Below are 25347 nucleotides of genomic sequence, written 5' to 3'. Positions count from 1 at the left end.
CTTCATGTTTGCTTACACTGTAAACAAATGCGTTTTCAAGGCAGACTTGAATCTATTCATATCGGTGATTTGTCTTAATTTCTGAGGTAAATTGTTCCATGTAAAGGTAGGGGCATTAAAGACAAATGTTCGTTCTCCGTAAAATTTGGTTCTTCTGGTTGGAATAACAAATAAATCTTTACTTTTTGATCGAAGGTTCCTCTCTGGTGTAGGAAGGGAGATGAAATGTGTCATATATACACCGTAATATATCCTACTATTCTCCCAGTTTTCTCTGAGCCTATGCCCAAAAAGCATAACATGAACCATTCTTTATATGGTCGAAGTCCTGCAGTTCCATATGATTTTCAATGGAGTTATGTTAATATCTTTGATGGTGCATGACGGTAAAGTTTTGCTGATTGTCTAATTTCTGTTCATCAAACTAAGCATATGCGACAAGCAACATTTTGTGTGAATGCCGTGCAAGGAATGAATAGGAAAGAAAATGTCATTTTTTCAGTCTTCATTAATTTGCAAAGTTATACTTCAGGGGGAAAAATCGGCACCGTTTGCCCTTATCTTATTCACTCATTTGAAAGGCTTTCCTACGAACTATTATACGTATAGACACTAATTTTACGGAAAACCTCTAGATCTCTTCATAAGCCCTTGCATATATAGGTGAGTTACGTAGACATCCCACAAATTTAGTGGACAGCTAACAACACCATAACATCAAGTTCAAAATGTAATTCCCAGAAAAACACAATCTGGAAATTTAGCCATCTAATGTTTCCTCAGTAAAATTACTAATTAGTTGAAGAAACTTTCTTCCTCTTTCAGGGGTTTAACCCATTGAACGTTTTGACCATCGGTAAAGGTGGGAGTTTTACCATGAAGCTACAGTTGAAGCTTCATGGTTTTTACGTAATGAGGACCCACACCCATGTTTTGTAACACAAATTTTGTGCTCTGAATGCTCTCTGTGCTAGGTGCAAACTGCCCTCCAGCTCGGTGCGCGCGCTTGTCGCGCGGCGCGGACTAGTAGACTCGCTTTCCAGGCTTCGCGAGTGATGTAGCACAGCTTAGCGAGCGTGACACAGCACCTCAGTCACGTAATTACTCTGCGGCAGCAGCTAGCCAAGCGAACAGCGAGACTGTACTTACGGGGTCCCATTGTGCATAAAAAAGCGTGGTACGATATTTCAGAGGTCCGCTGTAGCTGTGTGTAGCTGTGCCGTAACTTCACGCCTCTGAATCTACCCTAATTTGTAGTCCAAACCCGTGAGTATCATCGTTCAATTTTTTGCTTTTGCTAGTAGATTATACAAGTTTCCCGTACTTGATCTTCGAGCTTGTTAGGAAGGAAACACCGCATATTTCATCAGAGCGTGGAGAGGGGTAGTCTGCTACAGCAAATGGCGTACGTGCTCTACCATACATACCAACCACATGCACAAGCAATACCCGATACTCGCCGGGCGAACGGCGGCAATATTCACATGTTACTACACCACACAATAATGACACGCACGTGGGGTATTCTAGATAGGGATTGTACCAGTTGTTGTGTACGGTGACTGTGCGATGTCGCTAATGTGACAAATCGAGGTGGCGTGCACAAGATGACACATGACAGACCCATCTCTTCGACCATGTTTTGTTTTATACGTAAAGTATATTTTTACTTTGGATACAAGCCCTCTATTTGATCATGGACCCTACCTTGTCAGTAGCCTATGTACTACAAGTATGTAGTAGTAGGGTCCATCAATCATTTGATCAAACAAAGTAGAGTAAGTATGCTGCACAACAACAGTTGTCGACACTCACTAAACTAAACACTTCATAATTTATCATATATGCATAATTGAAGAGTTTGTCCGCAAAAACCGATAAGTCCATTTTTGAAGATTTTGAAGTACTGCCTCTGTCATAAAGTACAAAATAAAACCTTGTAAATGATATGTTGGTCACTAACTACATATTATAATGGTACATTTTTGAAGGTATGGTCAAAAGAAGCAAAAATTTCTTATTATTCTCTTTATTTTTCTTGACCTTTAACCGCAAATATCTCCATTTGGCAAATATGGACTTATCGGTTTTTGCGAATAAACTCTTCGATATTCATATAGACCTATGCAAGATTCTCTGATTCTTATGGCATGTTGTGTTTGTTGTTTCAGACAAATCTAAAAACACCAAAGGCTGAATAGAGATTGTCTTGTTAATGTTAGATGCAGGTCACCTGCTGCTTCTGCCAGTGCAGTGAAGAGTGCAATGTAACCTCTAATTTTGGTAGAAATCACATGGGTTGAAAGTAGGCCTATATTTACTGTAAAAGTGGTTTCTTTCGCGTACAGAAACTTTCGCGGTTTCCATCGGTGCTGACTTTTTCGCGTGATGTTAAATTCGCGGTTCAACCTCAAAGCGCGAAAAGTGCGAAAATAAAACCACCGCGAAAGAAACCACGTTTACAGTAATATTGATGTGAGGGAATAGAAGATGCATGTTAATTGTTCTTGGTGTATTAATGGAATCTACATGTAGTTGACAGAAAATTTTGTTTTGATAAATTTACAGATCTCCTAGAGCTGGTTGACTATTCAGATGAATCTATTTATTGACACAGATCTATTCTTTCACATTTCTGATCATAATATTCCGGCAAAAATTATAAAGTTAACATACAGTAGGAAGAAGTTTAACATATAGGGAATACACCATGTTCAGTAGACATTCTATATGCTGAATAGAACCAACAGTGAGTAATTTTTAAAGTAAGGATGAACTGAAATTTCAAATGCAATATTTTTCTGCTCAATCTGCTCTTATTATTACACTACGACTGCACTATGGTATACAAGTATTACAAAAGAATCACTAGACTCGGATTTGTTTTATCCCTGCTGTTTCACATAAACTTATAGTTATACTGTATTATAAAATGGGTTCAAGAATGTAGCCAATAGGAAGCGCTGAAATGAGACACACCTCCTTCCTTTACTTAAGTACAACTGCACTGCCTGTAATCCTATGGTAGATTGCCGATCGTCTGTGCGCGCGGCGGCTCCTTTGATGAATTGCATGCATACGCGTACGCGCTGTCAATCCTGTAAACAACTTCTAGTTCGGGCTGCCGGCCGGCCGGCCGGCCTGTCTTCCCTTGTGCATAACATATGTGGCGTACGTACGTATACTGTACTATACGTACACTTTGTACAGTACAGTAGACCAAGCGTTATGGGACCGGACGCGTACATGGAGTCACTTTGAAGAGCAAATCCAACGATTTAGCAGGTTAATTCTCACGCCGTTTTCAGAGTATGTTGTCTAGTAGGCCTATATGAGGAGTCTATATCAAGTCTTTAAGGTAAAGGGTGCATATTCTATGTAAAATAAGTAAGTTTTCATGCGGGTGTCCGGAAACCCAACCCCCCATTATACTTATACTGTATGTGCGGGACTTCCGCGAGTGCGACGTGCGTAAAAGTTTGGGACGAACATCTTCGGACGTCTTGACCCACAAAGGTACGTGAAATACGCTGAAAAATGATGTTAGTTTTCGAATGTTCGACCCATTTTATAAAACACAAACACTAACGCACTCTATCCTGTGCATCATTTGTATAATAGTATAACAATTGCTGTGTAAAGTAAAAAAAGTATGCTGTTACTAGAATTTACTTTTGATTTTTATATTGAGATGATTTTATCACTGTCAGTCATGACTTGACATATTTGACATCAGCTGAAATATGAATAGATTCAGCTCTACTCCGCTAAATATGCGTGTATATCTTCTTTTCACGCATACAGGAAGTGAAACTTAAATATCAGGTCACCATGAGTGGAAAAGCCCGAGTCCAGGATCCAGCGCCATACTTTGAGGGCACAGCAGTCAGTGTGGATGGAGAATTTGTAGACGTCAAGTTGTCAGATTACAAAGGTGAGTTTCCCTGTTCAAAGGGGAAAGTGAAGGGTAGCAGTTGGCTGATGTATTACAACCTACTGTAACCAGATATTTTTGCAAGCATAAAACTTTCACAAATTTTGTGAGGAGAGAAGATTCCCTGAAGAGGTTGTTTATAGTTGCATAGGTGCATTGAATGTAAGCGACAGTTCGTGAGAAAGGCTGTCTGCTGCAATTCTGTCTCTTTTCTGTCATTCTATAGCTACATTGTAATTTATTTTCAATTTTACTTGTTTTGGAAACTTGATTACAGCAGATTTCTATAATTTACTTTAAAAAGTGAATGCTCTTGATTTCAAATTTTGAATTCATGAAATAGCTTTATCTGTGGTAAAGTCAGGTGAAATCCATTGAAACTGGTATTTGTATTTGTTGTAGCCCCCGATAGACAGTAATCCTTTTAAAGTTTTCTTCTTTTTTTGCTTGCCCCATTATACACTAAAAAAAAAAACTTGGATTAATGGAACACCACTCATTTAGCATATAATACAAAACTAGCAAGCTTTAGATGGTTATTGCGCAAAAAAAAAAAAAAAAAAAAGGAAAAGAAAAAAAAAAAGAGAGAGATGAACAGGAGTTCTCCAAATATTTGTATTTCTCATGCCCTAATCAGAAGACAACGTGATCCAAAATTGCAAACACACACAGGGCATGGTTCGGGAATTTGAACTTCCGATATCTTGTGATGAATGGAGAGATAATCATTTGGGGCCACGTTTATCACAACTATTTTGCGCAAGGTCAGCATGAATAGATAACCCAATAAAACAGACTCCTCTGTTCATAGGCATTTAGGGAGTTTAGATACAAGGAAAACCTATAGTATGAAAGTACTTTTTTTTTTTTTTTTTCCTAGAGAGCTATAGTATGTCATGATAATTGCACTTCAGAATTTTAATGAATGTTTCACCATGATCTTTGAAAATTAACTTTGGAGTAGATGATCTGTGTATTTTAACCTTCTAGATCATTTCTTGAAACCTCTAAATGCTTGGAAAATTTCCCCTTGATTTGTGAATTACTTGTCACCTTTGAGAAGCTTGAGGGAAAAACAAGGAAATTTGAGACATGAAATAATTTCACTTCATGAAAAAACAAAATGCCATGATCAAGTGCCAAAGAGCAGCCTGTCCTGAAAAATGTGTTTCTGACCATGCATCACAAAACCAACAAAAAGTCGCCAGACATAGAATTTTAGTTGAGGGTATATGCTGAAAAAGTGGAGTGTACACTGTAAACTTTAAGATGATATTAGATAACTCAATACAATTAATGGACTTTCCCCATTATAAAGCTGTCTGAATAATGGACAGAATGTCCACACTCTGGAAAAATATTTACTGAAAAAAAAGAGTCTTTGAAGTATTGGGTCTATTCAAGCACTTAATCTCACCAAGCTGTGCTCTGTGCAATAAATGGGACAAAGAAATGGAAGGTAAAACCCTGTAGCAACCACAGTGAAGAGATATCAGATTAACCTGAAATTTTTGACACTCTAGAAGCACATTTGATTCTTGAATAATACTTTGAAAGCAGTGGCTTCCTCTTTTAAAAAGTTATTATAGTTGAAAGCTAAGCATGTGATTTTTTTTTTAAGAATATGGGCTGCTAAGACATACCTCATCACACTATTCTTAAAAGAAAAAAAAATACAACTGTTGTAGAAAAGATGCAAAAAAACAACCCACACAATTTTCCCATTCATAAGAATTGCTCTTAAAGAAAATGTTAAAAACGTAAAGGTTGAGTACATAGGTTGACCCTTCAAACCTATTTTGAGACCTCACCTAAAATGTGGGCGTGCAACTTTTTGTTGGTTAAATGATAACACTGTAACATTTATAGTGTAAATGTGGGACATTGTGATTGTGTGAATGACTTTGAATTTGTTCAAGTGGTGGATTCATTGTTCACAGAATATGAAAGCAGCTATTCCTTTCATTTCCAACATGGAAGCAGAATATGAATGATCATGTTTGCTCCATTTGATTTAAATTCATTGTTCTTTTTTTTCTGTGTGTGAATGATGTATCTTCCAAATCAGCACCAGGAAGGTTTGAATCAATCAAAGTTTACCCGTCTTAGATTTAACCAAATTAGATTTGATTGATAGGTGCCATATTTCTCAGGATGACTAGGGCGCATACACTGCAATCAAATTGATTATCTTGTGAGTGCATTGAACTTCTTTATGAAAGAAACCTTTTCATAATTTGCTCACCGATGTGTTTGACACCATTTCCAAGAAATTGAAACAATATTTTTCTGCATGAATTAGAGCTGTTCTTACATTTATTTTGTATTGTGGTAAATCAACATCTCTATACTGAATGACAAATGTGCGTGTGCTTTTGACAAGCATGAAGAATTAATCTGTTCAAAATTTGATGTCTTGGTGCCTTTTTTACAGATCTTACATCAACAACTGTAGAAAGTAGATAGTTAAAACCTGTTTGGTGGCCACGAATCTAGTCACAGCTTCTTGTGAATCAAATGAATTTAATACAGAAGGATAACTGGATGAAGCAACATTTGCAATATACAAGTATAAGGTGATTTTACCCAGAGATGGTAGATAGAGTTCAAATTTGATTTTAATGTTAAAATTCTTCAGAATCCTCACTGTACAACCATACTTCGTATTCAGTACAATGAAGAAAAGATGAAGAAATGCAGGCATCGTATGTCATCATACCCTTATATGAAAAATTGTTCTTTTTTCTTCAAAGTAATACTGTTTTGTCCCTTATTGTCCACCATGCTAGTGGTGATTTGAAATAGTCATAAGTGAGTGAGAAAACATGTAAAGCTTGTGGAGCTTATTTGCAATCCTCCCCCCCCCCACATTTCTGTACAATGAATTTCATTGCCCATCTGCCCAAGTGTGCCTGAAAAATCAACAATGATTTAAAGGACAAGTCCACCTTCATATACATAAGGATTAAGAGAATGCAGTATTAGTAGAACATATCAGTGAAAGTTTGAGGAAAATTGGACAATCCGTTCAAAAGTTACGAATATTTTAAGTATCTGCGCAGTCACTGCTGGAAGAGAAGACTACTATTACAGTGTATGATGTCACATACGTACAACTATATAAGGAAAATAAAAAGAGAATTTCACAAAACTTTACTTTTTGAATAAAGTGCACAGTTCTTCGACTTGCTACTGATGTATGTTAAGGATAATATTATTCCCCCTGCCTTCTGAAAGAGAGAAGTCAAGTGTTCTTTTGTTATGGGAGAAAAATGGAAATATGTTGAATTTTCTTCATTCTTTCTTTATATCATTGTACTCATGTGACATCACAAGCTATAGTAGTCTTTTCATCCAGCCGTGACTGAGCAGAAACTTCAAAAATTCATAACTTTTTAACGGATTGTCCGATATTGCTCAAACTCTCACTGATGTGTTCTACTGATATTGCTGCATTCACTCAACCTACATGTCTATGAAGGCGAACTTGTCCTTTAAATACTGTCCTGATAAAAGAATGTGAAAGCTGTCCTGATTTTGAAATGATGTAATTACCTCCTGAGATATCAAAAATGTAACACACAATACAGTTACCTTCATGATAACTCCATGGCACCTCAATGACTGTGATGTGTGAAGTTTAGCCACCCCTGCTGTTGGCATAACAATATTTTCATTTTTCAACAACAATAACTGATACCACTCATTGTGCGGACTAGATCTCTATCATTTCCTTGCACTCATACAGCAATCTCTGTTTGCCTGAAGAATGTTTATCCAATCAATGATAGCTTTGAGGATTGTGCTTATTTTGACTTCTATGTTGTGTGGTGAATTATCTAATATTTTGTAAAGCTACAACTACGGGAAGATTAAATTGACTTTTGAACATGCAGAACTTGACTTGCTGAGGAGAGATGTAATAAACATGTGTAGACATCCAATTACTGATAATCATATTCTAATTATGAAGTGCTTTGAGTATTTATGCATGTTATCTTGAATGTGATAAAGCAAATGTATACATGTTGTACCCTGAATTGATGTGTATACACTAATGTTGTTGATTTGAAATCAGCATGATAATGCATTTCAGTTGTCATTCTTGCATTATTTTCCAATGGGCTCTCTTATCAGCAGCATCAAACATGTTTTGTTTTTGTTTTTACTTGCAGGAAAATACCTTGTATTCTTCTTCTATCCTCTGGACTTGTAAGTACACCAAATGCTCTTGATTTTTTCCTTATCTCTATGATTACATGTATAATCATGGATTATTCATAAATGATTGTCAAATTACCCATTTGTTATACAGTTCAAAACCGGTCACAGACGTTTGTGCCTCACAGTGATCAATATCACAGAAAGAGACATCAGTCAGTTATGAAATCATAAATCAAGAATCTTTCTGTGAAGATTCTTGTGTCAATACAGTAGCTTGCCATATCATGCCTGCAGATGCAACTCTTTTTTAGTCTTATTCGCATTTATAACCATTTCCTTTAAATACATAAACCTCAGGAGAAATGAATTTTAAGTACATTGTAATTGATGTGCAATCCTTTGTAAAAAGCAAGGTTAGTGATTTTCTACCATCAAGGCAATTTTGCATCTGTGTCTTAGGAGGCATTGTAAAATAGCAGCCTACTTAGAAAATTTGCAGAACTCCACCCACCGCAAAAAAAAAAAGAGAAGTGTATGGTGTATACAGAACATTGGTAAAGCAAGGAGACTGCCATGGAAAATTAAAGATACTCGGCAAGCAGATTTTGATGTGATTTTTTTGACCAGTCGTTCTGAAGGCTCAGTGAGTGTGCATTCCTATCATTCCACACACATAGAGGGGTCGGGGCAACTGTTTTTCAACAGTGAACTTGAAGCCATTCAAACTGTTGAGGCATACTTAAAGACATTATTAGCCATTTGCAGATGAAACTAAAAACCCAGCTTTGTGCTTCAAAATACATACTAGTTCTAGAATCTGAGCTAGGGAAAGAAACAGCCAATGTCTAAATGTTAATCAGTATATTCAATGTTAAGTATTCTTCAAAATATGAACAATAGTTATGATAAATTTGTTTCTAGAATAGACTGTCTACAGATATGGTTTATTGAGGAAAATAGTGATACCTCAATATTTTAGGCATTATTGGAAAAATTTTTTGTATGGTAGGATATTTTGTGATGCAACTGACCTACACGTTTGTAAACTTATGCATCAAATGTGATAACACAAATATATATATTTTTTTCATCACTGCTGCCAATGGTAAACATTACCTGTAAACTTGTGCTTCAGGCCAGAATGTTGGTAACTGACCTTTTAGTTGTAATGTGAGTACATTTCATGCACAATTTCTATTGAAAAGAATTGTCATGATAATGTATCTAGAGTCTTAAAAGATTCACTTTTCTCTGGGGCATTATATTCGCATAAAAATGTGAGCGAATGTACAGACTGATTTTGCTACTACACACATTTCCCATAGACAGCTGCCCAAGTATACTCTGGACTCGTCCGCAATGGGTAAATGTTTAGTTGTAGACTTTTTCTTTTCTTTTTCATTTTTTAAAATAAACATGGGTTGATATCACTGTGACTATGGAACATTATTTTTAACTTTTGAATTCTTTTCCTATCTTTTTCAATGCCTTACAATTGTAGTTTGCCTGGCCTCAAAGAAAGATTTTTTCTTGTTTTTCTGTCTTTGTACATATCCTACAATTGTAGATGTTAGTGAGATGTGATTGGGGGTAATATTGTTAATCCAGGAGAAGCCCAAATGGAAGAGATTAGAAACAAATAAAAAAAAAATAGTGATATACATGTATGTGACATGGAATATGGCATAAGAAAGTGAGAATTTGTGGTCATTGCTTAAACCAGACAGAAATTGGAATGTATAATGTAGCAAGGTTTGATGTCTAAGTGAAAGGATTAGAGTTAAGGTGAGAGAGAGAAAAAAAAATATTTATGGTGATTGAATGAAACTGGCTGGAGAAAGATGGAATTATTAAACTTGACCAATTATACTCGTAGGTGTCGTTGCCTTTAATCAATTTATTTCAATTGCAAATGTCAGCAACTACAAATTTGATTTCAGAGGTGTTGCATAGTGATGGGTTTGTGTTGCTAGTACACATGTGAAGGGTGATGGTATATGTGTGTGTGTGTGTGTGTGTGTGTGTGTGTGTGTGTACTTTAGAGGTATACAGTATAGGTAATCCATCCTTTCCTGTTCTTTGCCAGCTCTTTGTTAAAATTGCAGTGAGTTTTAGATAATAGCGTATTAAAGATACTGCAACTGTACAGGGAATTTAGATTAGATAGGTTCTGTGTACTTTAATTCGCTAGACAGTGTGTTATCTTGTAGGCTGAGCAAATCTGGGATCCTATGCACTTCAATTGTGAGATACATCAGAATTTGAAGGCTGTGGCGCATTGCTTTGTAGACATTGTGATAGAGCCACTGCACTTTTTTTTTTAATGGTCAATAAAAGAATGAACGACTTAAGAACCAATGAAGCAGAAGTAAAGTATTTTGCCAATAGTGTTAATGTATTTTGGTATGCAGGACTCAGAACAGTAAATAGACCTACAGATATGATTAGAAAGAAAGAAATGAACTAAGATATGTCCACAAGTATCATAAAGTACAGTGTCAGTGGCGGATCCAGAGGGGGTGCACCAGGTGCTTGCCCCCTCTTTATTTTTTTATAAAAAGAAAAAAAAAATGGGGGGGGGGCATGTGCGTGCGCCCCCCTTTAATTTTGTAAAGGCGCTTCCTCTTTACAGAATTCATGGATCCACTCCTGCATGTAAATTGAAATGTAAAGATCTAGCAATGGAGGATTTCGGACAAATCTGTATTGATGCTGAAGTATGATAATGTTTGTATCACAGGGAATCATTTCTGTGGAATTGCTTTACAATTTGCTATGCATTTTATACTAGTACTGCTGCACAAACTGTCTTTCGTGTAGCAGTTTTCTTCCATTGAAGTGTACCAGACACTGTTTGATGTATCATTCGTCAACTGAAATTATAGATTCTAGTTGGGAAATTGTTATTCCTAAAAGCAGGCTGCATGTCCTCCTGTCATTTCTGCCTAAAGTTTACTAGGCTAAAGGTGTGCCTCCATTTGCCCTTTATCATTGTGAATGTTTAGGGAGGAAAAAGCCTTGCTGAACGATAAAACTGTGGATGAGTTGCCAACACATTTACCATTCAGGTTATCTAACACTGTTTTCCTAACAGTAATTCTTGGTTTCTGTGTTCAGATGAACCAAACATGTTTTGCCATTTATAGGTCTATGGCTTGTGAGCTGTTGGGCATAGTGTGAAATCAAGTCAGATTAACACAGAATTTGAGAGGTGTGAACAGTGCAGATATCAACTCTTGCAGGTGATTAAAAAGGATTAACACATCCTGTTCTGGTTCCTCGTACAAAAACTTCTTTCCTGATTTTAGAGAGCAGGCGATGGAGAACGGTTATATAATAAGAGGAACTTGTGTAGGAGTGCCACTCTTTCTACACAATGTAAGGAAGACATTGCAGAATAGGGGCCGTAATGTTTGTGCTAAAATGCTGCATGTACCGGTTGTGCTGTTCCTCTGAAAGGATGATTTGAGAACATGTTGTCTGGTGCGAGTTTTTTCACCCCCCCCCCTTCTGAATACTAGTAATATCTTCCTTTCATTCAACATGTCTGTGTACAATAGGTCTTCAAGAGCACTAAAATGGGAAATGTTCTCAAATGAAAATTCTGCAGCACTTGCCACGTGAACATTATGACTCCGCAAAGGATATTGACTCTTGTGTGAAAAAGAGTAGGTCATAAAATTCCAGCCTAGTCAATGATGAACCAGGTTGTTAGGGAAGAAGCCAGTTTGAGAACTACAATTTGTAAGGTACTTTGTGTACCTTGTGATTAAAAAAAAAGAAAAAAAGAAAAAAAATAATGACCAAAGTAGTAAAAATTAGTTTTCATATACTGTAAAACATGATATATATTCGCGGCATGAAATTTTCGCGAATTGGAGCCGACCTCCTTTTTCGTGGCATGAAATTTTCGTGAATTGCCACTGGCGTTCAATGCATGTAGTGTAGACAAAAACTTTCGCGTGCATTTTAATTTCGCGAATTTTGGCGCTCGCGAAATTCGCGACATTAAAATGCACGCGAAAATTCCTCGTTTTGCAGTATGTGATCTGCTATCTTTTACAATGTAGTACAGTTTGACCTCGATTATCCGGCCATGTCGGGACCAGTCCTCATCCGGATTTCAGCGAATTGGCCAGATATGGGAGGCACAATGTTAATGTGATACACGTGTTGTAGCTGCCGTCCAAGCTGCCGTCCCAGTGCACTGGCAGCTAGGCAGGTAGCGTACCCCGCAACGGTGGTGTAATCTATGCTAGCCTGTGCAAAATTGTAGTCCCTTACTTTTATGATGATAATGCGGTATGAATTTATGTTAGTTCTGTCGGGAATATTGTAGGTAAATCATGTGAGTTTTGTAGAAATTTTAATTGAGTTTAAAGTCACTGTTTTTTCTCAATTTTTGGAAGAAAAAAAAGTCTTTCACTGCGTGAACGTGTCCGGATAATAGAGATTTCCGGATAAAAGGAGGCCGTATAATCGAGGTCGAACTGTATGTGTAGATTGGCTTTTACCACTGGAGAAATAAAACCATGAGAGGCGTTTCTCAAAAATGTCATGCAGCTACAACTGTAAAATGGCCGGCGGCTCCAATTAATATGAAAATTTCATGCTGTGAAAATGTCTTGCTTTACAGCTAGCATCTTTTTTTTCCTGAGAGCCATGTTGGAAACTGTTCAATTTACATGTTCCTGCTAAATTAGCTCGTATACATTAAATTCAGTTTGCATGAATTAGTCATTGCTATGTAGGGCAAGTCTTGAGGAAAACTTTCTGGTCAGCTATCTGGTCATCAAGAAAGCTCTTTGTTACAATGATATGCATAAAATTTGAATACATTCATACGTTGTATTTAAGTGCTCTTCATTCATTGGTGCTTTGTCAGTTCCAAATAGGCAAAGAGACATTGTTTTAAATTTATTTATTTATTTTTGTAAAGGTTTTTATGACAGGTGTTCTTACCTGCGCCAAGGGAGGAGGTCTATGTTTTCATCGGTGTTGATTTGTCTGTGTGCATATTAGCTCAAAAAGTTGCAAGTGGATTTGGATGGAACGTAGAGGAAAGGTTGAGAATTACACAAGGAACATATGATTAGATTTTAGTAGTGATCCGGGATTTTTTTAATGGATTTTATGAAGGCTTTTCAATATTTTGGCGGGTAGGGTCGATGAACTTGGGATTTCAAACTGCTCATTTTTGAAGTTTTCATACGTGCAGTGGCATGCTCTAGTAGTTTCTGCTAGGGCAAGGCACGCTGTGCAGCTAGAAGTTGATGACGTACAATAGTAACAACATAAGGCTTTTATTAGTATGTATTTTAGGAAATCGGGCGATTTGCTGCATGCATAATTGTGTATGGTTAGAAATTACTGATCTCTATGGAAAAACAAGATCAGTGGTGTAAATAAACTGCTTGGTGGAGGTCTGCTCTCAGAGTGCTTCTCTAGTTTGTATCATGATATATTTCTGAGCTGAATTGAGTGATTAGCAGTACATTGAAGTTCATATTTGCCATTAAACATTCGCCATCTGTGGGCATACAGATTTAATGTGAAAGTTAATGATAAGTGCTTTGTAGTCAAGGTAACCGTATCTTGCTCTCAAACCAACTATTGCGCTTTGTTTCATAGTGCAGTATGGGTAATGTGTAATACACATTTGAAGGGCTGTTCATGTTAAAAGTGAATGCAGTGAATGCTGCTGACATTTGATGCAATCCCATTTAGTGCTAGCTATTCATAAGTGCTGATTATTAGTCAGGGCACATCCTACCAGGAGGCTGCATGTAGAATATCTATACAAGTAAAGATTAGATAAATAGCGAAATGCATGTACAGGTAGGTAGGTATTACTGTAAAAGCACTGGTTTCTTTCGCGATGGCCTTATTTTCGCGCTTTTCGCACTTTGAGGTTGAACCGTGAATTTAACATCACGCGAAGTTGAAAAGTCGCGCGAAATTAACCACGCGAGGAAACATTTTGAACTCGCCTCTTGTTACAATGCTATTGCGCACATGCACACACGAAGATTCCGCGCATTGAGTGTATTGATGGTCAACACACACACAGCGATACCGCGCAATACAAGTACGTGTACACACATGTTATAAAGTACTCAAGAGACGGGACTTCAGGTATTAAAGCCTGCATTTAATTTTGATTTCTATTTAATAAATAAAAGAATAATTAGATTATAGTTTGGGTTTTCATGTGCAAAATAAAACAGTTTTTGCTGACTGTGAATTCAAAGATTTTGCCGACCGCAAATTTAAACACACGCGTAAAAGTCGGCACCGTTGGAAACTGCGAAAGTATCTGTACGCGAAAGAAACCACTTTTACACTAGTATAGAGAATTAATGAGCTGTACATACAACCGTAGTTGTCAGTTTATTTATAGTTGAATAGAATGAGATATGGTGCTCTGTTATACATGTACTGTAAATCATTGGAATGATGTATGACAGCAAAAATTCAGTCTCTTGGTATTGAAGCTTCCAGAAATATCTAAACTGCATGCAAGATCAAAGGAGACAGGTTCAAGGGATGGTACATGTATGGTATTGGTTGAGGTGAGAATTCATCTTTTAACTTTTTGCGAGATACTTAGAAACCACTCTATCGTAAGATGTTAAGAAGTCACTCTATTAAATGTTAAGAAGCCTACAATTCTAAGAGGAATATCAAAGTTTATTTGATGAAAATAAGTTTTGAAATGGCTGAACAGGGCTCGACACTAACGGTGGCCCGGTGGCCCGGGGCACCAAAAATGAAAGTCGGGCCACCAAATTTCAGAAAAGGGCAAATTTGGTGGCCCACCTCGGGCCACCAAAATTTTTTGAAAAGTGTGTCAATAAATTCGTAACTTTTTGCGCCGGAAATGCATAAATACATGCAGTGAGTGTGCGACTTATTAAAAAAAATGAACTTTTATCAATATTTTTTTTTTTCGGGCCACCAAAAATTTGAAATTGATGGTTTTGGTTGCCCCATCGGGCCACCGAAAAATAAAGTTAGTGTCGAGCCCTGCTGAGATAGCCAAAAACAAAGTAAAACAAAGGGAATCTAATAAAATGTGGGTCCCACCTAGTAGGATCCCTTTGTTTTGGACATCTTGGCCATTTCAAAACCAATTTTCATCTAATAAATTTTGAATTCCTCTTAGAATTATATGCTCTTTCATATTACCTATTACAGGTTTCTCATCTGAAAAAAAATCATCATAAAAAAGTTGAAAATCTCAAACCCCATCTCAACCAAAACTGCACCATCCCTTTAACAAATAAAATATTGAGAAGAAATTTATGAGGTTTAAATCTGAATTTTGAAGTTGAGGATCAGTTGACTGCAGTTCTAAGTATGTAGTTGCATGATTATATTGTACAGGCATTTCTGCAGGAAATATAGAAAATTTGCCTTTCACTGACGGTGATTAATTAGTCTTTGTGCATAGTGCTCAACCAGAATGCATGCAATACATGTATGTTAGACAGGTACTGCAATATGCATGACACAAAAGAATTGGTTTATCTCATTTGTAGATTGACATGTTGCTAATTATGCAGGAGTGTAATTAATGGTTAGTGTACTTGGACAGTTATCATATTGATTCCCTTGTAATTACTTTGATTGGTTTCTGCCTTGAATAAAGAGCTAAGTACCCACAAAACCAATTCATCTGTAGGCTAGGGTGAAAAGCATTTCATAAAACTCCCCTCTTTTTGGAGCAGTCTACCAGCAATTTATGATGCATAAAGGAAAACACGCAACAAATGATAATTATTGAGATATTTAAATGTGATGAATGATGCTGATTTAATTTGAAATGATTTTAGATCATTCATTCTGTACAGATACCAAATATGTTCAAATTATTGCACCCCTCCTTTCAATTTCTTTTGTGGGGGGAGGGGAGGGATGGAGTACAGTGGCAGGGCTACTGCTTTGCATTACAGGTTTATTTTCAGGGATGATGATTACAATAGCCTATGATGACAAAGAAGTGAGCTTCCTTTTCCACACTTGTAGTTCAATCAAATTAATCATGGCCAGAGCTAGTCTAATACTGATTAATCACTTCTTTCTTTCATTCTTCTTTATTTCGCACTTATGATTGGAAGAGAGAAATGATTAGGCTTACGTAACAGCTGTGGTGCCTGCGGTGATTTGTAGAAAATGTTAGACTGAAAAAGAGACTTTTCTTGCATTTTGGCTTGTCTTCCCAAATTACTGTTTTCAAGTCATGGTTTTTTAATGCGCACAAAAATTTCGTTCACAAAAGATTGCCTTTATACCGGAGGATTACCCCACGTAGCAACAGCTGATTAATGCAAAGTGAATCCTGCCTAAGAAAATTAATTGGAGTGAGCAGGCCAATGAAATTGTTCTTTACTAGGCTGTTGGAAAAGAAATCCATGAAGTTCCATGCATTGCCGAAATGGTTTATTTCATTGCACTGTACAAACTTGCCTCTATGATTTGCTGTGAAGATGCTGTCTACACTGCCATCTTCACTCCTGCATGGCATCAACCGTTCTTCAACCATCCTCATGGATTTCCTGTAGATAGTTTTTGTTTTTTTTAATTGACTCTCATCTGTGGAAACCACATCCTAGAAATTTCATATCAAAATTGTCTTGTTTTGTTGTCAAAATCATCATTGAAATATGATTTCATGCCTTATTTCATGAGATCAAGAGAGAAAAAGTGCACGGTGAAGGATTATTTTTCATTGTTTTGCTCTCGACATTAATGTACTTTGCTGTGATATTGCAAGAATCGCAACGCATAAATTTGGTGCACTGCTTTGCTGGTGACTCGTGCAGACTTTAACTCTCACAGCAGTATTCTTACAAGGCCTCATTCCATTCTTACACTCCGGCATCCCCCTCTCATATTGCAGCCCGCTATGATGTATAATTAGGTTATGCCCGCCTGGCCATTTTTATAGGCTACGAGGAGCGTAATTGGGCACACCTCCAGTATAAATAATGCCGGGAATCGGATTAAAGGCAGCTCGGCTCTCTTCCTCTGTCTTGTGCACTTGAAAATGTCACCAGCATCATCTCGGCCCGGCTCCTTCATCCCTGTGGATGTTGCCGTGGCGATGCCAGGGAAGACAAAGGCGGCTTCGCCTTCCCCCAAGAGGTTCATAGCTCGTTGTGACAATGGCTCTCTGGATCTTTTCATGTACCGCCTAGTTGTCTCCTTGCAGACTCTTTTGTTGATAGCCAGTGCAAGACACGGATGAATTAAAAACCAAAGAGTGATTACCACAGATTCGAGGAAAATGGATATCTTTCAGTTGCTTCATTTAAACAAGAGCTGCTCTCAGTGCTACAGCATTTGCTTGTAGATCAGCTTGGTTTGTCTGTCATAGATAATAAATTATTCCACTAGTACTACAGTATGTGGCATGACTTTGTGCATTTCAAATGATTACTTGGCATTTTCCATGATGCAGGACGGTTTAAAATTCAGTAGACATCAGAAATAGCGGTGGCACCGGACTATTATCATTCCAAGGATAAATCAATCTGTATTGCTAAAATAATCATTTAGAGGCCTCTTGATGGGAGAGCCCCTCTAGACTTCTCATAGCCAATTGCATGCCTGGCATGTATAATGACAATTGCATATACAGTGTATACTGAGTTGGTGATTCTTTGAGGGTGAAGGAATAACAGTATTTAACAGTATTTATATTATATGAGCCTTAAAAGTCTTGTGTTTCATGGTAGGTTATGGAACCTTCTGTAACTCATCAGAATTATCTGTCCAATTGACAAGTAATATAGAATGCATAATTCATGTGCAGTCATAGAAGAATAACAAAACAAAACAACAAAAACCACAAGACACAAACACGCACACACACACACACGCACACACACACACACACACACACACAAACACACAAACAAGAAACACCCTTTTGTGTTCCGGTTAAAAAAAGTCTTACTTTAGTGTCTTTAGTTCACACAAATGAGGAATGGTTGTGGCTGTCATGCCGGAGGATGAAATCCCTTTCCCGTTCACCTGCAGTCAGTGTGACTTTCTGCTTCATTTGGTCATGTTTTGTATGCAACATTTGTTTCCTAGGCAGGTGAAGCCTTGAGCGTTGATTGTTCACACTTTAGGAGCTGCCATTCTATGCTGTGTGGATTTGTCACAAGTCTGTTCACTAATTCTTTTCTTATGACATTAAAAGCGCACCAGTGGGTTTAGACATTAATGATGGGCTCGTAATTCATGCATGTTTTCATGGATTCATGGCTCAGTGCGTAGTGGGTTGAATCCTGAAGCTCAGAACTATAGCTTGAATCTTGTGGTCATGCTAAACATGAGGCCACTTTTTTTTTTCTTTTACTTTTGTCTTTTTTCATTTTATTATTATTATTATTATTATTTATTTATTTTTATTTTTATTTTCATTTTTATTAATTAATTAATTAATCATTTTTTTTTTTTTTTTTTGGGGGGGGGGGGGTGCCCTAGGGATGGGGAGGGCTTGTTCTTGCTATTGGGGGGGGGGGGGGGAGGGATGTGAATGTCTTCTGTCCTCTCATTGTGGTTTTGCTCCATGAAAATGACTTTACACTCTGCAGACACTTTAGACCACACATGATTGTGGTTTGAAATGCAGCTTCCACGTCATCAGCCTCAGACATTTTCATGCTCACCACACTCACCTTTCCTCTTCTTTCCAGGGTGTTACTACACTGTCTGGGCCCTGTTTTATGAAGAGTTCAAATTGAATATAGTTGATTTCAACTGTAAGTTCTATGGCAGTCTGTGTGGCAAGGAAATTAAAAATTGATTTTATCTTTTGATAAAACGGGGCCCTGATGTGGAGTGAGATTGCATTTTAGTTTCAGTTAATAAATGAGTACTTTAATCTTCACCCAAAACTGAGGGTCATTGGCAATGAGATAAGACGAAGGCATTTGCCTTGGTTAATTGATTTGAATAGTTGATGCTCATTTAGATCTTATCAATAATTACACAAGATGTGATTATGATAATTACCGGACTCTTCTGCCAGAATTGAATTTAGATGTATTGTGCTGTGTAGTGAAGTGATTTAGTGGCTGAATTATTACATACGTCTGAAGATCAGGAATATCGGTGAATGCCATTCTTGTGTCGCTGTTCTCTGTAGAATTATTCTGTTTCTGTTTCTGTTCCGGTTCCGTCGCTATACTCAGAATTAACTGTACTCCACCAACGTTTTGTAACTAGTGTGGTCATATGTGCAGGGCAGGAAGAATGTTTCACATTTGAAGCCTCTGTTTGAAGACTGTACTGGATTATTATTATTTGTGTTTTTTTTGTGTGTGGGGAAGGGAGAATGGATGGCAATGCAAAAATTTTGCATCAAGTGAGAAGAGTCAGTGAAATTTATATGGATGTTGCGTTTGGACCGCTTGTGCAAGCTGTGATATTTACATTTGACATAATTCAATGAAAATATGTCAGCTACACCCAAAACTGAGGATCATTGACAATGAAATAAAATGAAGGCATTTGCCTTGGTTGATTGATTTAAATAGTAGATGCTTATTTAGATCTTATCAGTGATTACACAAGATGTGAGTATGATAATTATCGTACTCCTCTGCCAGAATTAAATTTAGATGTATTGTGCTGTGTTTTAAAGTGATTTAGTGTCTGAATTATTACATGTCTGAAGATCAATGATATCAGTGAATGCCATTGTTGTGTTGCTGTTCTCTGTAGAATTATTATTATTATTTATTTATTTTTTTTTTTTTTTTGGTGGGGAAGGGAGAATGGATAGCAATGCAAAAATTTTGCATCAAGTGAGAAGAGTCAGTGAAATTTATATGGATGCTGCGTTTGGACCGCTTGTGCAAGCTGTGATATTTGCATTTAACATAATTCAATGAAAGTATGTCAGCTGCATGTTAACTGCTATGTTAACTGTGCGACAAAGCAGGAATTGAAACGTGTCTGTTTTTTAAGACTACCCCTTAATTACAAAGCTTCCACCTTCATCCATGATTACAGCGTATTGCTAGAAGACGTGGCTTTGTCAAAATTGTGCATTGTTGTTGCCATGGAAACCTATTCCAACAAATGTGAGGAGTTAGGGATCAGACCAGGTGTGAAAAAGGATGCTCCTTTAATACTGACAGAGAGCGATGATTCTTCATGTTACGGACATACGAAAACAGTCTTGAATTTTTACACGAAACGCAAAGGTCAGTTTACCCTTTATTGTTTGTGAGAGAATATCACAGACAATGTTGGAAATAGACAACAAAGGACGTTTAAATGCAAACTCACCATATTGATTCACAATTGAGTGCATATTATAAAAAGCCTGTACTTGAGTTTGGATGGCAGAATATTCTGTAATGGGAAAAGTCATCCAAAGAAACATTTTACATATGTAAAAAGAGATAAATCCAATTATACTTCTGGTAAGTGTATAGGAAAAAATATAGAAAGTGATATTTATACTTTGGTTTCATGTAACTGTTTGCTAAATCATTAAAAAAAAAATCAGTGACAATTTTGACATTTCCTATCCAAGACTGGTATCAGAATCTGTAATTTTTGTGTTTAATGTCAATTTTTGTTGTTGTGCTCCTTTTTGGTTTTAAGAGAGGCCAGTGCTGTATTTATTTTTAGGTTCATCTGTTATTCTGTTTGCCATTTCTCTTTTTATCTATCAGCATAACATGTATTCTATGAATTATGCATTGTATAATAGCTAAACTACTAAATGTAACCTGATCTCTAAGACCCCGTTTACAGTGCGAGGCTCAGCCGTGACTCGGCCGCGGCCGAGCCACCTTCATTTCAGTGTAAACGCGCAAAAGGCCAAATGCGAGGCAAAAATTGGCCGCGCATTTCGCCACGCTCTGGAGGTGGTCTCGGCCACGACCAAGCCGTGGCCGAGCCCGGCCTTTTCTCAGTGTAAGCGCAAACTGGGCCAAATGCGCGGCCAATTTCAGTCTGGCTTCCAAACCCTCTCCCTCTACTCTTTCGCTATTCAGGATATTAACCCCCTCAACGTCGAAAACTGGTATAGTTTAAGGTGGTTTTGTCCTGCAAAGGTCTCTGCCCGAACGGCGACTTCGTCGCCACGGAATTCGGTTGGCAAAGGGTCTGAAAACCAGACAATACCAAATTGCGTTTGTTTACAAGCAGAGCGCTACTACAACAAAATATTGAAAGGTTTGAATCAAAAGCGCGGCCGAGCCCGGCAGTGTAAACGGACAAAATTGCGGGGCTCGGCCTCGCAATTGAGGTAGGGCTCGGCCGCGGCTCGGCCACGGCTCAGCCCAGCCTCGCACTGTAAACGGGGTCTTAGATGCAGAATGCTGCCAATCAGTGCATTTCATGCACTGATAGATGAAATGAAGAAGACTCTGAGGATCGGAGAGTCCTGATTCTGTTGATATTACCACCGACTCCTAGTAATATGTAAACACAAACCATGTCATGATTCTGTTGATATTGCCATCGACTCCTATGATGTAATATGTAAACACAAACCATGTCAATTTCACCCTGCATTTGGGCAGTAATATGCTTCTTCATACAGTGGTAGATGTATGTACAGTTATGTGGCAAGCTCCATTCATATGTAGGCAATTCTATTATAGCCAGAAGAGAGATATTGTGTATAGACAGAGAAATGAGAGAAAGATAGGTAGAGAAAAGAAGAGATAAAGACAGCTTTGAATAAAGAGACGAGATGAGATAGAGGTAGATGGGTAGATAGGTGTGGGGAGGGGAGACAGATCTATGAATAAAGAGAGATATAAAGAGACGAAGGTAGATGGGTAGATAGGCAGAGACAGAGACAGACAGACAGATATATGGATGGAGATATATATAAAGAGATAGAGTTTAGGCAGAGAGATATAAAGAGATAGAGGTAGATGGATAGATAGGCAGAGAGATATATAAAGAGATCTGTATAGAGGTAGATGGATAGATAGTCAGAGAGAGAGAGAGAGAGAGAGAGAGAGAGAGAGATTGATACAATAGATGGAGAGAGATATACAGAGATAGAGGTAGACAGTTCAAAGGCAGAGAGATATATAAAAGATAGAGGTAGATGGATAGATAGTCAAAGGGAGATTGAGACATATGGATAGAGAGAGATATAAAGAGGTAGAGGAAGATAAACAGGCAGAGAGAGATATAAAGGGGTTGAGGTAGATGGGTAGGTAAGTAGAGAGAGAGACAGATTGAGACAGATATATGAATAGATAGAGATAAAAAGAGACAATATTTGCACATGTGTGGAAAGGCAGAGAGAGAGAGAGGAGAGAGAGGGAGGGGGGGGGGGGGAGGAGGAGAGAGAAATTTATAATTTGGAATATCTGTGGCAGTGTGATCTAAGCTAGATGGAGATGAAGTGAAATGAGCCTGAAGGACAACTGGACCACTTTCCAGCTTGCCTCTGAATTACGAGTGAGGAATGAGACCTTGGGCGATATCTCCCAAATTCGATAAAAACGTGATGCGGCTCCATCACTATTCGTGAAGGTAGCATCAGTTTCATTTGTCCGCAAAAAGCGTAATATATGATATTAGCAACTTTCATAAGTGTATGTATGCTTTCTGTTTCTCTTTCTCTTACTGTATCTCCTTCCCTTTTTTTTCTTTTGCCAGAAAAAGATGATATACAATAGTATCTTCATGAAAGTCTTGAGGAGTCATATGAACCAGTTTATTGGCACTTTCGATATTCCTCACACTCAATAAAAACCCAGGCGTGGTATGATAAAATTAGATTATGGCAGTTGTGTCCACACTTGATGAAAATAGAATTTTCGCTCACTGCTATTTGCGGTCTGTCGGGAAGAAGCCACTTCATTGCTCTATATCGTCTTCGTTCGACTTTACTTTCTCTTCTTCTACAAATACCTACCCCATCCGGCTGGGCTTCCTCTTTCTTGTAGCCGGAATTGATACCATTGTTGTAGATAAAACCGTACATATCAAATTAGGAATAAAAAGCTGATATGGCATGCATAGTAGAATTGAAACTCCAAAAAATAATTTTTGTGTACTTGAAATGAAAGTTGATGATAACCAAGATTACATATCACAGATAAATGAGAATAGATAGAGTAATAAGATCTGCAATATTACTCAACTTTGTTTTTTAATAGTAGAGCTGATATGGCCTTTTGAGTGTTATCACAAGGTTATCGAGAAATTCAGTTTGACTATTGTTGCAAAGGAAATCTTAGATCTCTCCCTGGTACTGATATGACATAGTGAAAGTATTTTTATTAGTAAGGAAACTAACTCATATATTCCCAGAAACCGCATCATTTGTGGTTTTATGTCATTTTCATCGTCGACAATTGTAATCTTTAAAATCCATTTCTAGTATTTCATAAGGTATCGTAGGATAAAAACTTTTACATCTTAATCCTATTCTGATTGTATACAGTTTGTACCAGTATTTATGTTGGTTGCAGAATGATCTGTACCCTCTACATCAGTAGATTCATAATTGATCATTGAATTGGTGACACATTTCTATTTCATTAATAAAGATGTTTCAGTCCTAAATGAGCAAAGTATTTTATTTTATATTCAGTATACATGTATGTATGTATATATATATATATATATATATATATATATATATATATATATATATATGTATGTATTTTATTTGTGGGGTGATTCTAAGAAGACTGCAACATGTCATGATTTCACAATAGGGCAAGGAGATAAAGAAAATAGCAAGAAAATTTCCTTGTTATGAAAAGTACACACTTGTCCGAGTTGTTACTGACATGTTATTGCTGACATTAATCCCCCTGTCTTCTGAAGAGGTAAGTCAAGTGCTCTTTCATAATGCTTGGGGGGAAAAAAAATGAAAATCTGCCATCTGTTTGTCATTATTTCTGTCTCTCTGTTTTTGTATGTCTTTCTGTCTGTCTGTGTGTTTCTCATTATTTGCATGATCTTCTCCTTCCAGCTGCAATGTAAATCTGTGCTTAGATTGTTCATCTTGTTCCCGATTATTCTTGATCCTCATTTTTAATAGATCTTTATCCCTTTCCCTTCCCTCTGCAGTACATTTGTGTGCCCCACTGAGATCCTTGCCTTCAGCGACAGGTCCGACGAGTTCCGCGCCATCAACTGCGAGGTCCTCGCGGCATCATGTGACTCCCAGTTCTGTCACTTAGCCTGGTGAGTGTCGGGTCTGAAATTCACCGTCTCGCTTCAGTCCCTTCCATACACATACCTGCTGTCATTTTAAAAAGTTTGGTATGTGGAGGTCAAAGGGGACAATCTGTTTTTTTTTTCTCTTCTTCTTCTTCTATCATGTTTGATGTGTCACATGTGTAATATCGGGAGAGACTAAAGTGTGGCAGCATTCTTTTCTCCTTTTCTTCTCCTTCATTTTCTATTTAAAACAGCAAGAATAGAAAATAAAAACAACAACAGCTATGAAGTCAAAATTTTCAAGCATGTCCATCAGAGAACAGTGAGGTTATGACATTAGTATCTCACCTAATTTGCATATAATATAGCTTTGTGAGCAATTTCATTTAAAAATGTACTATTTTATGATTCCATGACTGTCTTGTTATGCCTAAGTTTTTTAAGAGACTTCTAACGATACGTAAATTAAGAACGTCGTATAGACTTATGCAAATCCCAATCAGTTTTATTTGTTGACCTACATTCTTTGTAAATGGTCTACCCTTTGTCTCTGTGTCTCATCAGTATCCCCCTACAGAATTTAATAAATAGGCCCCTTATTTCAGCCATTGCTGCAAATTTTTGACCAAAGAGATGTAGCATTAAAAAAAAAAAAAAAAATCTCTATATTGCAACCCAGATTCGATGAGCATTTTGAGCTTTCTTTTTTTTAATGCCTCAGCCAAGAAGATTGCTCGAGGCAGAATTTCTTGTGAAGGAGCGGCATGGAGTAGAAAGGGAAAAAAAACAGAAGCACTGGGCAGAGTAATCAAGCATCAGTCGATTATTCTCGACAAGTGCTGAATCAAGAAATGGCTTGAGTATGCTAGTACTTTTACTAAAAAAAAAGGAAAAAAATGCCCTCTCTTACGTCCACTTCAGGAGAAGTGGGAAAGCACTTAAAAGTCATTTCAGTGTATGAGAACAAAAGAAAGAGCCAGTGACTCTAGATATGATTCATTTCAGCTTAAATGGTGATGATCGGTATTACATTCTGAAGTGCTGTGCTCAATATTCTTATGTGCAGGGATGGTCAT

General features: G+C 37.4%; 1 protein-coding gene across 1 annotated transcript; it reads left to right on the top strand.

Annotated features, from left to right (window-relative positions):
• Positions 1–1114: 1114 nt before the first annotated feature.
• Positions 1115–24299, top strand: LOC139713948 (peroxiredoxin-1-like). Its single transcript, XM_071625668.1, has 4 exons — positions 1115–1266; positions 3805–3934; positions 8110–8146; positions 24179–24299. Exons 2-4 carry the CDS (start codon positions 3832–3834, stop codon positions 24297–24299), a joined length of 261 nt encoding a protein of 86 aa, XP_071481769.1. The 5' UTR covers positions 1115–1266; positions 3805–3831.
• The last annotated feature ends 1048 nt before the right edge of the window (positions 24300–25347 follow it).

The sequence above is a fragment of the Diadema antillarum genome, unplaced genomic scaffold, assembly GCF_040938485.1.
Source record: "Diadema antillarum isolate AM-2024a unplaced genomic scaffold, OU_Dant_1.0 seq00002107_RagTag, whole genome shotgun sequence".
In the NCBI taxonomy this organism is placed as follows: domain Eukaryota; kingdom Metazoa; phylum Echinodermata; class Echinoidea; order Diadematoida; family Diadematidae; genus Diadema; species Diadema antillarum.
Note: the sequence above shows the minus strand (reverse complement) of the source record. Positions and strands in the feature narration are given on the sequence as shown.